Source organism: Urocitellus parryii, chromosome 6, assembly GCF_045843805.1.
Source record: "Urocitellus parryii isolate mUroPar1 chromosome 6, mUroPar1.hap1, whole genome shotgun sequence".
Classification (NCBI taxonomy): domain Eukaryota; kingdom Metazoa; phylum Chordata; class Mammalia; order Rodentia; family Sciuridae; genus Urocitellus; species Urocitellus parryii.
The window spans coordinates 65,046,689-65,064,495 of record NC_135536.1 but is presented as its reverse complement, the minus strand read 5'-3'; the positions used below and the strand labels follow the sequence as shown (position 1 = coordinate 65,064,495).

At 35.1% G+C, this 17,807-nt stretch overlaps 1 protein-coding gene and 1 pseudogene across 4 annotated transcripts in view; one reads left to right on the top strand and one right to left on the bottom strand.

Moving 5' to 3' along the window:
• The window catches only part of Pals1 (protein associated with LIN7 1, MAGUK p55 family member), a 96,853-nt gene that overhangs the window by 71,212 nt on the left and 7,834 nt on the right, over nt 1-17,807 (top strand). For all 4 annotated transcript variants that reach the window (XM_026385156.2, XM_026385155.2, XM_026385153.2 and 1 more), the window contains 6 exons: nt 7,723-7,906; nt 8,694-8,765; nt 9,117-9,188; nt 11,392-11,559; nt 12,538-12,740; nt 16,943-17,053. In XM_026385156.2, the coding sequence (XP_026240941.1) occupies nt 7,723-7,906; nt 8,694-8,765; nt 9,117-9,188; nt 11,392-11,559; nt 12,538-12,740; nt 16,943-17,053 (810 nt within the window). The remainder of the gene's footprint in view (nt 1-7,722; nt 7,907-8,693; nt 8,766-9,116; nt 9,189-11,391; nt 11,560-12,537; nt 12,741-16,942; nt 17,054-17,807) is intronic.
• Nucleotides 14,963-16,004, bottom strand: LOC113180263 (uncharacterized; annotated as a pseudogene).

Sequence of the window (17,807 nt, the reverse complement as noted above, 5' to 3'; positions counted from 1 at the left end):
CTAGAAGACCCAAAAGGTTCTACAAAGAAACTACTAGAGCTAATAAATGAATTCAGCAAAGTGGCAGGATATAAAATCAACACGCATAAATCAAAGGCATTCCTGTACATCAGCAACAAATCTTCTGAAATGGAAGTGAGGACAACCACCCCATTCACAATATCCTCAAAAAAAATAAAATACTTGGGAATCAACCTAACAAAAGAGGTGAAAGATTTATACAATGAAAACTACAGAACCCTAAAGAGAGAAATAGAAGATCTTATAAGATGGAAAAATATACCCTGTTCATGGATAGACAGAACTAACATCATCAAAATGGCTATATTACCAAAAGTTCTCTATAGGTTTAATGCAATGCCAATCAAAATCCCAAAGGCATTTCTTGTAGAAATAGAGAAAGCAATCATGAAATTCATCTGGAAAAATAAAAGACCCAGAATAGCAGAAGGAATTCTAAGTAGGAAGAGTGAATCAGGCGGTATAGCGATACCAGACTTCAAACTATACTACAGAGCAACAATAACAAAAACAGCATGGTACTGGTACCAAAACAGGTGGGTGGACCAGTGGTACAGAGTAGAGGACCCAGAGACCAATCCACAAAATTACAACTATCTTAAATTTGATAAAGGGGCTAAAAGCATGCAGTGGAGGAAGGATAGCATCTTCAACAAATGGTGCTGGGAAAACTGGAAATCTATATGCAACAAAATGAAACTGAATCCCTTTCTCTTGCCATGCACAAAAGTTAACTCAAAATGGATCAAGGAGCTTGATATCAAAACAAAGACTCTGCGTCTGATAGAAGAAAAAGTTGGCTCTAATCTACATATTGTGGGGTTGGGCTCCAAATTCCTTAATAGGACACCCATAGCACAAGAGTTAAAAACAAGAATCAACAAATGGGACTTACTCAAACTAAAAAGTTTTTTCTCAGCAAGAGAAACAATAAGAGAGGTAAATAGGGAGCCTACATCATGGGAACACATTTTTACACCTCACACTTCAGATAGAGCCCTAATATCCAGAGTATTCAAAGAACTCAAAAAAATTAAAACAATAAGGAAACAAATAACCCAATCAACAAATGAGCCAAGGACCTGAACAGACACTTCTCAGAGGAGGACATACAATCAATCAACAAGTTCACGAAAAAAAGCTCACCATCTCTAGCAGTCAGAGAAATGCAAATCAAAACCACCCTAAGATACCATCTCACTCCAGTAAGAATGGCAGTCAATATGAAGTCAAACAACAACAAGTGCTGGCAAGGATGTGGGGAAAGGGGTACACTTGTACATTGCTGGTGGGACTGCAAATTGGTGCAGCCAATTTGGAAAGCAGTATGGAGATTCCTCGGAAAGCTGGGAATGGAACCACCATTTGACCCTCTCGGACTATTCCTCAAAGACCTTAAAAGAATGTACTATAGGGATACAGCTACATCGATGTTCATAGCAGCACAATTCACAATAGCTAGACTGTGGAACCAACCCACATGCCCTTCAATAGATGAATGGATTAAAAAATGTGGCATTTATACACAATGGAGTATTACTCAGCACTAAAAAATGACAAAATCATGGCATTTGCAGGGAAATGGATGGCATTAGAGCAGATTATGCTAAGTGAAGCTAGCCAATCCCTAAAAAACAAATGCCAAATGTTTTCTTTGATATAAGAAGGGCAACTAAGAACAGAGCAGGGAGGAAGAGCATGAGAAGATGATTACCATTAAACAGGGATGAGAGGTGGGAGGGAAAGGGAGAGAGAAGGGAAATTGCATGGAAATGGAAGGAGACCCTCATTGTTGTACAAAATTACATATAAGAGGAAGTGAGGGGAAAGGGAAAAAAACGAGAGAGAAATGAATTATAGTAGATGGGGTAGAGAGAGAAGATGGGAGGGGAGAGGACGGGGGAATAGTAGAGGATAGGAAGGGCAGCAGAATATAACATACACTAGTACAGCAGTATGTAAAAACATGGATGTGTAACAGATGTGATTCTGCAATCTGTATACGGGGTAAAAATGGGAGTTCATAATCCACTTGAATCAAATGTATGAAATATGATATATCAAGAGTTTTGTAATATTTTGAACAACTAATAATAATAAAAAAGAAATAGTTATAAAAGAAAGGGAAGGGGAGAGAAAGAGGAAAAGAGAAATGATGCCAGGTTTACCTCTGTTAAAATATAGCTTTTGATTAATAGGTATCTTTTCAAAGTAAAAAGAGTGATGTGTAGTGTTCCTCTTTTCCTTCCTTTCCTCCTTTTCAACTCTCATTTTGCACTATCTCTTGCAAAATTTTTATCAAAAGCTATCTTGCTTAAAATAGACTTCTATTATTAAAACTCTCATTGAAGCTTTTCCACAAAGGAAACAATGATAGGAAATCATAATTTTGGTGTCAATGTGGAATATCTGTGGAATTAGTGTCTATATAAATTAAAAACAGCTTATTGAGAATCGTTATTGTATGGATCAGAATTTGATAAGAACAGCAAAAGATATCTTTATGTTCTGTTTTGTGGTGTTAAAAAGAAGCATTTAATTATTTAAGAAGATGTACAAAATAGACATTATCTGCAGCCCCAGTATAATCACTTACCAAATTATAATGTCATACATAGCCAAAATAAGCTAGATAGATCAAGAGAACTACTGTCTGAGATGTTAAATATTTGTTGTATCACACAGCAAAACAGTGGCTGCTTTTTTAGTAGAACAGGACAAGAGTCTGGCACCTTTGTAGTTCACATCCTGGATGACTGGCACAGTCATAGAAAACATAAATATTGTTCAAATTGTGTAGCTTTCTTCTCTCATAGAACCTTAATTAAAAGGTCAGATATTTTCCAAACAAGTCTGTAAAACTGTAGATTATTCTATCTTGGAATGAAAAATAATATAAAAGGACATAATTTGCTTTTTTTAAATAAGAATAAGACTTTTTAAAATCTACTTTAATGCCCTAATATAACAGAGGAGTACATTGAAATGAAGGGGGAATTACACTGCTTATTAATGATGGAATAAAAATACCTGAAAATTCATAGACTGTTGACTATTCAGTAAATATTAGATACTATTTACTTTGTCCCTGGCACTACAGAGTAAAGAAAAGTTGAGATGCATTTATTTTACCATCAAAGAAATAAAACGTATTATACAATTTTCATTTTAATTTTTTTTCTCATTTGGAAGAACATTTTTATGAATGAGTATTTTATCAGAAAATACTAAAAATATAAATTCCATGTATATTGGATGAATGTTCCTTTTCAAATTAGGGCAGTTGCTCTATTTGGTTTGCTATTGTTGCTCTAAGGTAATATCTGTTTGTCTAGTAAACATCAATTGGATGTCCTACAGATAACGCAAATTTATCCCCTATTTAAAAAAACAGAAGAGAACAAATTATAAAGAAAATTTCTTTCTTGGTGGATGAAGGAGAGGAGAAATCCCAGAGTCAGTGGGAGGTGATTGAAAACTGTGGCTTGATGCTGCAACATTTTTTGACTCACTTTTACTATATTTACTATTTTTCTCTTACAAAATTACAAGGGTTGGGGCTGTAGCTCATTGTAGAGCGCACACCTCGCACGTGTGAGGCACTGAGTTTGATCCTCAGCACCACATAAAAATAAATAAAGATATTGTGTCTAACTACAACTGGGAAAAAAATTTAAAAATTACAAGTAGTTTTGAAAATTAAAGGTAAATATACTATAATAAGAATATAATATAGAATATATAATATAATATTTCTATATAATATATAAATAAAAATTACTAAGAAAATTATTTTAGAACATTTGCTTCATAGGAAAGATGTAAATAAACTAATGAATCCTTATCTCTTTATTCCCATTTCATCATTTAAGACTTCATCTGTGAACAGCTTATAGGTACTAAAAAAATGGAGAAAAAAAATGTTGGGCCAGAGATAATTTTGTACAAACAGTTCTATAATTTGAAATTTAAACAGAAGATTTCATTATATTTAGAAACTGTTTTGAGCAGCCACACTGTGCTGGGATTATCACAGCACTGTTAGACCCTAAAGCTTCTCTCCTTCATTTATAAAAGACTTTGTTCTTCTTTATATAGAAAACAAAATAAGCAACTAACAGGGACCATTGGTGAAAATAACTTCTACAACTGACAAGACTTTATCAGTGAAACATATAGGCAGACATTATATAATACATATTAAGGCAGTATCCAGACTTTAGCTCATTCACATAGTTATATTTCTCCAACCTGAAATTTTGCTTGGAAAAATATTAAAGAATTTATTATTAATTTTTCAATGTTGCTTTTGCTCTTATTTTTAGGGTACATTATAGATGTGACTAGATAAACTTGTCATATAAGCAAAACACATTTTTATGGACCCCTCTTCCCATCCTACACAAAGAGGGACTCCATGCCAACCCATTTAAATCAGGATAGTCAGGATGAGAACTGCTTATGCAAAAATAAATGGAAAAGTATCTGGGAGATTTTGTTGACCTGTGGCAAAGGTTATAAACCTAGGTGTTCCCTCTTCACTGGTCTTTTTATTTCTCTTAGGGTGGAAGTTCTCAAAGATTTCTTTACCTAACAGTTATCCCAGGAATCTGATGAAAATGCAGAATCTAAAAGTCTAAAGTGTGGCATAAGAACTCACCATTTTAATAAACATCTCAGGCAGGTGATCTGGCAAAACACTTTGCTAAACACTTAGCAAAACGCTTTGTGCTTTCAGAAAGTGATTTGATAAATTCTCAGTCAGGCTGACCACTAGTCCAATTTGATAGATTTTGAAAAGCTTGATTAAAATTCACCCTCTAGGGCTGGGGTTGTGGCTCAGTGGCAGAGCACTTGCCTAGCACTGGGTTCAATTCTTAGCAATTCATAAAAATAAACAAATAAAGGCATGCTGTCCATCTACAACTAAAAAAAAAAAAAAAAAGAGCAAACAAAGGCATACTGTCCATCTACAACAACAACAAAAAATGATCCCTCCACTACTTAAATGATGCTTTTTTTGGCTAATAGGTAACTATTTAAACAAATTTTAAAAGCATTAGTAATTGACAGGGATGGCACTCCAGCCGTTTTTTTTAAATGCATCTCTCTAGATCATTCTACTTATAAGATACTTTTCTCATATCAAGATTATAATTTTGTATATATACTCTTTTTAATAACTCTCCCAACTATGTTTCCTTTTTTTTTTTTATGGTGCTGAGGATTGAACTTAGGGCCTTGTGCATGCAAGGCAAACATTACCAAATGAGCTATATCTCCAGCCCCCAACTGTGTTTCAATTCACTACTAATCCACATAACTTTCTAAAATTCATTTTTGTACTGATTGATAAAGTGCTCAAGAAAACTCTATAATGTTTTCACATCAAGAAAAGGCTCCTTGGGGCTATAGTTAGATGCCAGCAGCATACTGTCAAATTGGGCAAGGTATCGTAACCATATTTGACCCAAGACTACATACCATTTCATTCATGTGAAGTAAAATATAAGGAAATCAGTATTCCTAGAAATTAGGATGGTGTTTACCCTTGGAGAGAGGATAAGATAAATAGTGACTCCATGGCACAAGTGAAAGAAGGTGGGGACTTCTGTGATGCTGGTGATATTCTGGTTCTTGAATTAGGTGTTGATTATACATGTGTCTATTTATGAAAATGTATTGTGCTGTGTACACTTAGGATTATTTTTATTTTTTATACTTGTATAAATATATCAATGAAAAGTTGCTATCAAAAGCAGGCCAATATTTAAGTTCTATTTGTTATCTGTTTTACATTTTTTTCTCAGTGTTGCTTTTTGCATATTCAGAGTGTTCCTCATCTCTTATTTATACTACTTAATAACTTTTTTATAGTTAAGAGATATTCTGTATCTGATACCTCAAACCAAATTTCTAAAAGAGAATATTCCCCCCTCTCAATTATTTTTTACTGGTGTATTATATTTGTACATGATGTTGGGACTTGTTACATATTCATATATGCATACATTCTAACAATACAGTTTAGCCAATAGAGGCTGTTGCTTTTCATTAGGATTCTAGGCTCTATATAATGCAGATATACATATATGTATGTGTCTATATTTATGACTTAGAAAGTGTTTGTGTCAAGCATGGTGGCATATGCCTATAATCCCAGCAAATCAGGAGGCTGAGGCCAGAAGATCACAAGTTCGAGGCCATCCTCAGCAACTTAGTGAGGCCCTAAACAATTTAGCAAGATCCTCAAAATAAAAAATGAAAAGGGCTGGGGATGTGGTTCAGTGGTTAAATGCCTCTTGGTTCAATTCCTGGTACAAAAAAAAAAAAAGTGTTTGTTTTCATACATTGGGGATTGGACCCATTCTACCACTGAGATACATCCTAAGCCCTTTTATTTTTATTTTGAGATAAGGTCTGCTAAGTCTGGTCTTGAACTTGTCATCTTTCTATCTTAGTCTCCCCAGTTGTAGGGATTACAGGTGTGAACCACCATACCTGGCTAAAAGGTATTTTATTAAATTTCATATAGTCTGTTATCATTGATTGAGAGAAGTTAATTTTGTCAGTGTTTCATGTGCTTAAAAGATATTATCATCATTAAAGTGATTTTTGAGGCAGACCAGTATTATCTTTATGGTATACAACCACAGTGATGGTAAGGGTAAAAGATTCAGGAAAAGTCAAATAGCACCTGGATAGAAATGGACTCAGAATTATAAAACTCTTAGGCTATTGATATGTTGCTTGGCTTACTGAACTCAAAACTTGTAGTTTAACCTTTCTAGATCAGAAACACTCATTTTGTATAGGTGTTAAATTTCATTAGATGAAGGTACATTTTTACAGATTTTAGAAATGTAATATTTTCAGGTTAGGCAGAAATTAGAAATTAAAGAGAATATTAATACCTTTTTGCCTCCTTAGAAGTAAGAATACTTTGTTATATTTTACAGAAGCATAGGGAAAAAATGGCATAGGAAATAGCTTACATTTCCATAAAGTTAATGTGAGTTCTTAATTACCTCTCATGCAAAATAACATGGCACAATTCTTTGATTTATTCTGATATGCAAAAAGCATGTTAGCAAAAATTATAACTTGTACTTTCAATAATATTTCAATTCTACTTAGTATTCAAACAGGTATTGATTATAATCATAGATAATTTTAGCAGTTTGGAGTGTTTGTTTCATTAACCTTTCGAAGAAGTGCTGAGAGATTAAGGTGCAGTTGCACTGAGAGTGGGATCGAGGCTTACAACAGCCACAGGGAAACCAACACTTGTTCATATGAGAGGTATAGTGAGATTAGAGTCTATGTTTACTGAGAAGCAGTGGTTTAGAAATTGCACACTTTATTGAAGTCTCATTGTTCTCAAAGGTCAGACAATTTCTATTACATTTCTTCAGCTTCTCAAGCTTTCTAAGGCACCTTTGCACCCTAGCTTTTTAGCTGCGAACAGTAAAGTAGTTTAGACACTCTTTTTACATATTTGCAATCCACAGAGAGAAAACAACAGATGAGCCTAGCAAATTAAGCCCCAAAATACTGCTACTTAACGAAATACCCTTTTTTCAGCTCATTTCTGTGCACTGATAAAGCATTTTAACATTTAAATTATATTTGTGATAAATATTTTTGTTGCCATTTTATTATTGTAGCTTATTGTCTTTATTTTTTATTTTCCATCCTTAGATCCATGTTAAAGCTCATTTTGACTATGACCCCTCAGATGATCCTTATGTTCCATGTCGAGAGTTAGGACTGTCGTTTCAAAAAGGGGACATACTTCATATCATCAGTCAAGAAGATCCAAACTGGTGGCAGGCCTACAGGGAAGGGGATGAAGATAATCAGCCTCTAGCTGGGCTTGTTCCAGGTAAACAGCAATATAATAGAAACTACATAGTATTAAAAGAACATTTAAGGGACTGGGAGTATAGCTTAGTGGCAGGGCATGTGCTTAGCATGCACAAGGATCTGAGTTTATTCCTTAGCACCCCTCCCCCCAAAAAATTATTTTCAGGTATAGGTCTGAAAAGAAGATGAAGGTCGGTCATCTTGAAAGACTCCTATACTAAAATCTTAATCTTATGAGGAAAATACATTTTCCATTGTTTGTAACATTGGTAACTTAAAGGTAAAAAGCAAAAATTATTAACGTGTACATACATACAAACACAAGGAGGGATTACAAATAATAAATCCAAGAGGGCGTGTTGATTGTGCCTTGGAATCAAAACATGATGAATACCCACATATTACTTTAGAAAGCTAATGCCTAGAATTGATGTTTGAGATAATCCTAAGTGACCAAAATCATTATAAGATCTAGCATAGTACTTACTACATACTAAATGTTCAATGAAAACTTTTTGGAAGTTGAACTAATTACATTTTCTAATATGGATTTATTATTTATCTTTTTATAATAGTTATAATAATTTAGTGAGATACAAGGACTGATTGAGCAGGATTGAAACGATTAACATTTGGAGACTTATATATGATAGCTAACATTACTAATCTAATGGGTGGCAGAAGGAGTTGCAAGGGATAACACAACACACACACGCGAAGAATTACTTCTAATAAAAATTTTAAAATAGTTTTATCCTTTTATCTTAAATATCTTACTCTTTCTGCTTTTTCCTTCTGTTATTAAGGGAAAAGCTTTCAGCAGCAAAGGGAAGCCATGAAGCAAACCATAGAAGAAGATAAGGAGCCAGAAAAGTCAGGTTAGACGTTTATACTTGATATTAATAAGAGATGTCTTGAGTTTTCATCTGGAACCATGTTTAAACTTGTATATCAGAACTGTCAAGAAAGATATATTCATGGGAAATATGATGTAAGAGGCAAAATATTATATTAGATTGATAAAGAAAGATTTTAAATTATTAAAGATTATCTCTCTGTGGTGTATTAATGGAAAATTATAAATACTTTTGGGAAATAGGTCTATGCATAGTGTATTGAATATCTATAAATTTAAATGAAAACCAAGTTTGAGTTCTTCAGGTTGAAATGTGTACCTTTGTTTAATAAAACAAATACCACATTTACACTCACTTGTGATTTCTCAACAGGAAAACTGTGGTGTGCAAAGAAGAATAAAAAGAAAAGGAAAAAAGTTTTATATAATGCCAATAAAAATGATGGTAAGTTCTACTCTCAGGTATACCTGGGTTTATATCTGAAAGGAGTCTTAAGTCTAATGCTAGAAAGAAATTAAAATAGTATTTTCAATGAGTTTTTTTCCCACAGTCCTATATTGACCCTAAATGTAACATGTGCTTAAGAAAGTCATTAAGTAGAAATTATTTTCTTTTAGAGTCCTGTGAGTAATATGATTCTGGGAAAAACTGATAAAAAGTAAAGTAATATTAAACAAATGTGGTGTTATATTGATGGTTTCTTTTAATTTCTTAAATTCTTTCTACAAATATGGCTTGCTTAAATAACTAATTCTTACAAAACATGTCTGAAGTGAAAAATACATGTTTTGTCATTCATGGCACACATTCCAGAGGCAACTCATTTCACAGAGCCCATTACTTGTTAGCTAAGTCAGGAGCACAGGAATTTTTTTTTTTTTTTTTGGACTGGTTGCTAAGATTAAAAAATGTTGAAGTAATAGCTTCTCTTAAAATCAAGAGCTCTAATAACTCTGGGCTTGTATTCCTAATTGACAATTATCACTGGACATGAATGATAGCTGCTATCCTTATATTTGAGAACCTGCTGTCTTGTTCAACAGTCTCCATCATTCCTAGCTTTTTAAAAACCCATTCTCATTTTCAATTTAATTATCTTCTTGATTGGTCTTCATGGGCATTTGAATTTGCTACCTGTGCTTTGGTTCATGTTAGAAACAAAGCAAATAATAAAAGCACCCCTTCTTAAACAATTTATAAGACTATTATCTCAAGAATGTGAAATCTTTAGGAGTAACAAAGTAATGAAGATAAAATGTTACAGATTACTAAACTGTTCCATACTATACTAAACCTGAAAGTCAATTAGCTTTAATTTTTTTCTAAAATAAAACTTATTGAATTTTTGATCTTATCTCTATAGTTGTGATTAATATCGTTTAATTTTTTGAAACAGTGTAAAATTAACTGGTCTATCTCTCAGAGCTACTAAACCATGGAAAACTTGGTAAATCTGAAGCCTGTAGAGAGATAAACTAACTGTATAAATCAAAATGCAACTGTTTTCTGGTTGTACATGTTAGAAGGAACTCAAAATAGAGAAAGCATTTTGAGAAGGGAAGGAATTACATTTGTTCTTCATAATTATACCAATAATATTTTTAATGAATAGCTACCATTTGTAATATCTACTCTATTCCATGGCAGCATCTATCTGTATGCTTTTAGTTCTCACAGAAAATTCCTTGAGATTACAGATGATAGATTCAAGTTCATATATTAAAATGATCTGCTTAAATTCTTACAGCTTAAACAGTTGAGCTGGAATTTAAACAAATGTAGTTTGAGCACTGACCCTGTGCCAGACTCTATACTGAGCATTTGCAAGACTAAGATGGTCCCTGACCCTATGGAATTTATAGCTAAAAAAGTTTGACTTCATACTTGATGCCCTTTCCTAGTTAGGTGAAGTAACGTGAGTGAAGACATGGCAGGCTGCTAGTTGTCTACCTTTGTTCTTACCACTTTAGCTCCGTTTCATTTGGGTTATGGACTTTACAAATGTTACCCTACCCATGATATTTTGTATCTCCTCTTGAGTCATAATTCTGCATTAGTATTCCAGAGTAAAGTAGATATAAGTGCAGAAAGTGTATATAGCATAAGTCTGACTTGTTTTCAAGTTATACAGCTGTAGGACAGTATTCTAGCACTACATTTAAATGTTTGTCTGTGCCTGCTGTTTGTATAAGCATATCCATTATGACTGATTTTAAAAACAACCCCCTTAAGTAGAGTGTTAGTTTCTGCATTTTACAAAAATGACATTTTCTTTAGTTTATTCCCTGGCACCCTACCTTCTGTCAAAGTATTCACTCCAAACTGGTGATTTTATGTTAGGATTAGTATAATTGAGTTGTATTAGATATTCAAACACAGTATGAAAGAAGCAGTAAAAATTTCTAAAAGGATTAATATATTTTTATCTGATTTATTTTCATAGCACCCTGGCAAGGATATAATAGCATGGGAAAATGCTCATGATATTATATCACTCACATGTTTCTATCATAATGCAAAAAGTTAAGCATTGTAAGGACAGTAAATTGTGCTTCTTTCCAATTTGGGGGGGAAGATCTATAGGTATTTATATCTTTATGATGTGTAGTAATTCTGTCTGAAGGGCTTAACTTTTTCTTTCCTAAAGATTATGACAATGAGGAGATCTTAACTTATGAAGAAATGTCACTTTATCATCAGCCAGCAAATAGGAAAAGACCTATCATCTTGATTGGTCCACAGAACTGTGGCCAGAATGAATTACGTCAAAAGCTCATGAACAAAGAAAAAGATCGATTTGCATCTGCAGTTCCTCGTAAGTTTGGACACATTTCCACATTTCCATTTCCCTGTGCTTGTCAGCTTATCACTTCAGGACCTAACTGGGCAAATTTACATTTATTTCAATTGAAACAATGTCAATGAAAGAAGAACTTTAATAAAATATTTTTTTAAATTTTTTTTTTGTCAATAGACCTTTATTTATTTATATGTGGTGCTGAGAATCAAATCCATGGCCACACACATGCTAGGCAAGGGCCGTACCACTGAGCTACAACCCAGCCCTAGCCTAACAAAATATTGTGGCATATTTTTAGTAAAGATAGTTCTTGAGTAATTTACATTTTCCTAACAGTATGGTAATTATTTTCTAAGTGAATTTCAGTTTGGACCACTGAACAATTCCCTCTTCATAATCAGCTTCTGGTTCTATAAACTGATTGTGAAGATAGAAATTAAGACTTCAGGGGCTGGAGATGTGGCTCAGCAGTAGCGCGCTCGCCTGGCATGCGTGCGGCCCGGGTTCGATCCTTAGCACCACATACCAACAAAGATGTTGTGTCCGCCGAGAACTAAAAAATAAATATTAAAAATTCTCTCTCTCTCTCTCTCTCTCCTCTCTCACTCTCTCTTTAAAAAAAAAAGAAAAAAGAAATTAAGACTTCATCTCTGAAAACTAAAGTGTTTCAAGACTGTATAATGCCTAATCCTAGGGAAATAAGTTTTAGGAAAAAATGAATGAGTGTTTTAAGTGCAAGATGAAGTTATTTAAAGAGTAAACATAAAAATGAATCAAGGTAACTAAATTTAACTTAAGATACTACGAACACATTTTTGTTCATATCTCAATCTGAAATAAGATCAATGTTAAACACATGGGCTCATAATATTTCCTCAATTCACTAATTGCCAATCTGTGTTAAAAAGTAAAAATTCTTTTTGATTAGATGTATTTATCCCCACTCCTCATTCTTATCCATGCTTATTATCTTATCTAATTTTATTTACCTAGATACAACTCGGAGTAGGAGAGACCATGAAGTGGCCGGTAGAGATTATCACTTTGTTTCGCGGCAAGCCTTTGAGGCAGATATAGCAGCTGGAAAGTTCATTGAGCACGGTGAATTTGAAAAAAATTTGTATGGAACCAGCATAGATTCTGTACGGCAAGTGATCAACTCTGGAAAAATATGTCTTCTAAGTCTTCGTACACAGGTGAGGCAAGAATTGTGGCTTAGGATGTTGAACTTGGCATGTTTTGCAAAGTAATCCAGTAAGAACTCTGTTTTGGTCCAAGAATGACAGAGCCTAATTAAATTCTCATTGTTTTTCTAACAATTTGCTATGTAAAATCAAATAGGTTCACTTTACATATGTTTGTTTTTGGAAACTTAAAATATAGTAACATCTGGTAATACTTTGAATGTTTTAGAGATTATAAAAGAATTTCATTTTTCTATTCAGATTTGACAACAGGTAGAAAATTTAAAGGTCATTGTTCAAGTAATAACAAGTGTCACAATAAATGGTTTTATGTAAATAATGAAACTTCAGTCAGTGTCTGTTATTTGGCAGACTAAGCAAAAATTTAAAATTATCAGTGATTCTTAGATTTCTTTTTTTTTCCTTAGATTTCTATTTTTAAAATTTTTAGAAATTTGGGGTTTTAAAGATTGTGTCTGTTATGGAAATTTTTTAACTTTTTCTAGACTATTCAGCGTCAGCATAGTTTCTTTAATGTGATTGAATCTGTTGCTCATGTCAACTCAGGCCACACAGTGGTTTGTTTTCTTTTTTATTTTATTTGTTCTTTTTAGTTTTACATGACAATAGAATGTACTTTGGCATATTATATTTACATGAAGTATAACTTATTCTAATTAGGATCCTATTCTTATGGTAATGCAGAGTTATCCTTGTCATGTATTCAAATACAAGGCTAGGAAAGTTATGTCAGATTCATTCTACTATCCTTCCTGTCCTGCCCCTTTCCCTTCATTTCCTTTGTCTAACCCAGTGGTTAAACTTATTTCCTAATTGTTCTTATTTTAGATTGAGATATGAACAAAAATGTGTTCGTAGTATCTTAAGTTAAATTTAGTTACTTTAATCCATTTTATGTTTACTCAAAATCACTTCATCTTGCACTTAAAACACTCATTCATCTTTTCCTAAAACTTATTTCCCTAAGATTAGGCACCACATAGTCTTTTTTTAATAAAGTTGGTGTTATTTTATTTGGACCTTTATTTTACTTATTTATATGTGGTGCTGAGAATTGAACTCAGTGTCTCTCACACACTAGGCAAGCGCTCTACTACTGAGCCACAACCCCAAGCCCCGTTTATTGATTCTTGATTGTACTTCTTGAGCTTTAGGAGTTCATTTGGAAAACTAAGAGGCCCAGAAGAGCCAGAGCCATTCTTAGTGAGAAGAGTGATGCAAGAGGCATCACAATACCTATATTACAGAGCCACAGTAACAAAAATGGCATGGTATTGGCACAGAAACAGAAATGAAGACCAATGGAACAGAATAGAAGGCACAGAGACATAAATACAGTTACCGTGTACTAGACAAAGGTGCCAGAAACATACATTGGAGAAAAGATAGCCTCTTCAACAAATGGTGCTGGGATTTTTAGAAATTCATATGTAGTAGAATGAAATTGAACCCCTACCTCTCACCCTGCATAAAACTCAACTCAAAGTGGATCAAAGACCTAAGCATTAGACCAGAGACCCTGTACTTATTAGGAGAAAAAGTAGGCCCAATCCTATATCATGTTTGTGCACTTTCTGAGATAATATATCTGCCATTTTATGGGTGCCTGTGAAAGCAGAAAGAGTTGTCTGTCAACAAAACTGTCCTTTTGGCTCAGATACCCCTAAATCCAATCTCAGACACTGGCCTGATGCCACATGTTCAAATAAGAGAAACCAGACCCATCTAGAGAGGCTAACAGCCCCTCCTTGAGGGGCATTCAGCAAGCACACATTAAAAGGGAAGCATTACAAGACAGTTAAAGAAAAACACGACCTTGAGAGGAAGCCATTACAAAGGGTAAAGACCTCACTAAAATCAAAGTTTCGCATATGCTTCATCTAAAATATTAAGTAAAAATATTGCATCTAAAAATTTTTTTTAAAAAAGTAAAAACTTAAGATGTACTTGTGGGCCATAGGTTTTCCACTTGCCCTTTAGTGCTTTGGGGCTCAAGTGGTAGAGGGGTGGATGCACTGCTGTGCCCAACCACCTGCTCCAGAACCCAACTGGACAAGAGGCTGCATTTATGGCTCACTCCCTTCATGGCTCTGGTCACTGTTGTCCATGGAAGTGGCTGGGGACAACGACATCCCTTTCTTTGGGCATCCCTGAACATGAAGTAAGAGTGTTTAAGATAATGGAGAAGACACAGGCCAAGACTTCTGTCTCCCTTACAATATCCCAGGCTCCTTGCTTACCTCCCCTGAATTCTTTGCTGAAAGCATCTCTTCTAGAGTCTGGCCTCCCACCGCACCCACTGGGAACACTGGGTGTCCTCTGTCAGCAGGAAGGGACTGGTTGTAGCACATGGATGGCTCCTCTCCACAGGCCTGGTTAGAATAGTGGAGTGAAGAGGAACTGCTCCTCTCCTAGCCCGTAGATTGGTTGGCTTTGGCTGTACTTGGCCTCTTTGATTGTACAGCTCCTGGGCACCCCATGGCTGAGTAGCCCTTGAGGTCCTTATGTGTGAGGTTGGGCCCCAGCATGATCTTAGGACAGCCTGGCTAGCTCTGCAACCAGAGCAAGCCCACATCAGTGATGGTCTGGATTTCCATCACAGCCTCTAGCATTGTCATGCCCGTGACCAGCAGGCTGACTAGTGAGAGCCACAGCTCCAAGGGTGCTGCTGTCAGTTGGCACTGCTGCATGCCTGGGTGAAGGGCACATCCTCTGGCGCTGCATGCTTGGATGCAGGAGGTGAGGGAGGCTTGCAGTAGATCCAGTCAAACATGCCCAGCTTGCGCACCAGCTGGATGCCCTCCTTTCAGGTAGTCCAGGGACAGAAGGGCAGCTTAGTGGCTGCAAAATGCAGCAAGGGTTCCCAGCTGGCACCAGACCTTCAGCAGCCAGGTAAACAGCATCTTGCAGCTGCTTCACAGCGTCTTACAGTGGTAATTGAAGATGGTGTCACCCAGCAGTTCCAGCCCCCTGGAATTCAGGGACAGATCTGGGCCCCCGGGTTGTGCACCCACAGGATTCTGCTTGAAGAACCAGGAGAATGATGTATGTGTAGTGTTGGTATCCCCATCACATCTGAGTGGGTGCCAGCATTCTCTAGCCATGGCCACAGCTGCCTCAAGTCAGGGAAGAGCAAGAGGGTGGGGTGGGGGGCACTGCTACAGGAGCAGGAGGGAAAGTGGGGGTGGAGGACAGCAGGACACCTAGAGAATCCACCAGGATGGGTGGGTAGCCTCTCAGCTAGAAGATAATGAATCCTTCTACTCTACAGGGCATCCTAAAGTCTTAAAGAGATGTACATGGAGGAGAATTGACTCTAAAATGGCTATCCTAAAATAGTAATTAGATTTTCTTTGTTCTTTAGCGGACAAAGGCACTAGGCAGTACTATTTCAATTATGAACATTTGATTTAAGAGAAGCATAAATGTTTTTTACTAAAGTCCTTCAGAATTCTTTGTATTATTTGGGCTAACAGGTTTTACCAAGGAACTCAGAACAGTTAAGCCTATTATCTTAATGTGTCTATCATCTCCATTTTTGTAGAATTCTTCAGTGGAGAATACACAGTGATGCAGTGGTAAAAACAAAATGAAAATTTCCATTTAAACAGTCTGCTATTTTCTTGGATATTCTTTCCCAGAATTTTCTTTAACATATATATTTGAAATTTTCTCTCTAATATTATTTGTATTTAGTGCCTAGCACATAGAAAAGCAATTGCCTTGAATCTAATTCCTCCAAAATGGATTTTTAATTTGGTTATTATAATTTCTAGGCAGTCTTAGCAGGATATTTTAGCATCACATGGTTGTGTCCTTCAGTGTCATTCAATTACATTTCATTACAAAAAAGAGCAAGCTAACAATATATAAGAATTTATAGTCATGTAGTATATTCTTAATAATCTTAAAATACTGTGAATTGGGGGTAGGGGTTGTGGCTCGCCTAGCATGCACAAGGCACTGGGTTTGATCCTCAGCACCATATAAATGTAAAATAAAGGTATTGTGTCCACCTAAAGCTTAAGAGTAAATATTTTTTTAAAATACTGTGAATTGTTTGTTATGAGGATGTTTCAAAATACTTATCAGCAGTGTTTTTTTAAATGACATTATTATGTTCCAAGTATATTATCAAGAAATAGTTCAATGATGAAAATAATTTTTAAAATCCATATATCTTTTCTTTGCAGTCTTTGAAGACCCTCCGGAATTCAGATTTGAAACCATATATTATCTTCATTGCACCTCCTTCACAAGAAAGACTTCGGGCATTATTGGCCAAAGAGGGCAAGAATCCAAAGGTAAAATTGTACTATTGTACTGTTTCATGGAAGATAAAGACAAAATAATCCTGATCTAACCTATTACAGTGCTTAAAAGCTATATGAGCTTCAGGTTTCAAACTGATTATCTCTTGCCCCAAAATTGCCATAGTTGCCACTGGTTAGACCATGGCAGCTGTCCAAATCAGAGGAAGCTATTGTTATTCCCAGACATTTCCTATTGTTAACTCCAAATGCATCATAGCTTCTGGGGTTCTTTTAAAGCTTCTTTAATCTTCTTTGCATGAATCTGCGACATTTCCAAGAGGATTCTGTGGGCCACCGTCCACCCCCAAAACTCTTAGCAAATTCTTAGGGATCACTCATTTACTGACCCACATTTGTATGGTACCAGAATTAAGGCTCTTCTTGCTTTCCCCCCCACCTCTAACTTTGTTCTGTTCTTATTTTCCTTTGGGTCTTCTTACATAATCTGGAACAGGAAAAAAAAAATTTAAATTAATTTAGATCTGTGCTGGATATGGTGAGATAGTCCATGTTATACTAAATGTTATTAACAATTAAATGACTATTAATATACTGATACATCAATCAGAAGGTAATGATGTTATTTAAATATATAAAATAATTCTGTCAAGTGACTTGCTGTATGGCAAAGTAATAAATACTCTTCCCCTTTTTTTTTGTTACTAACTTCTTAAATATATCAATTTTAGACAGGGATCATGGGCTGAGGATATAGTTCTATGGTCCAGCATTTGCCTAGCACATG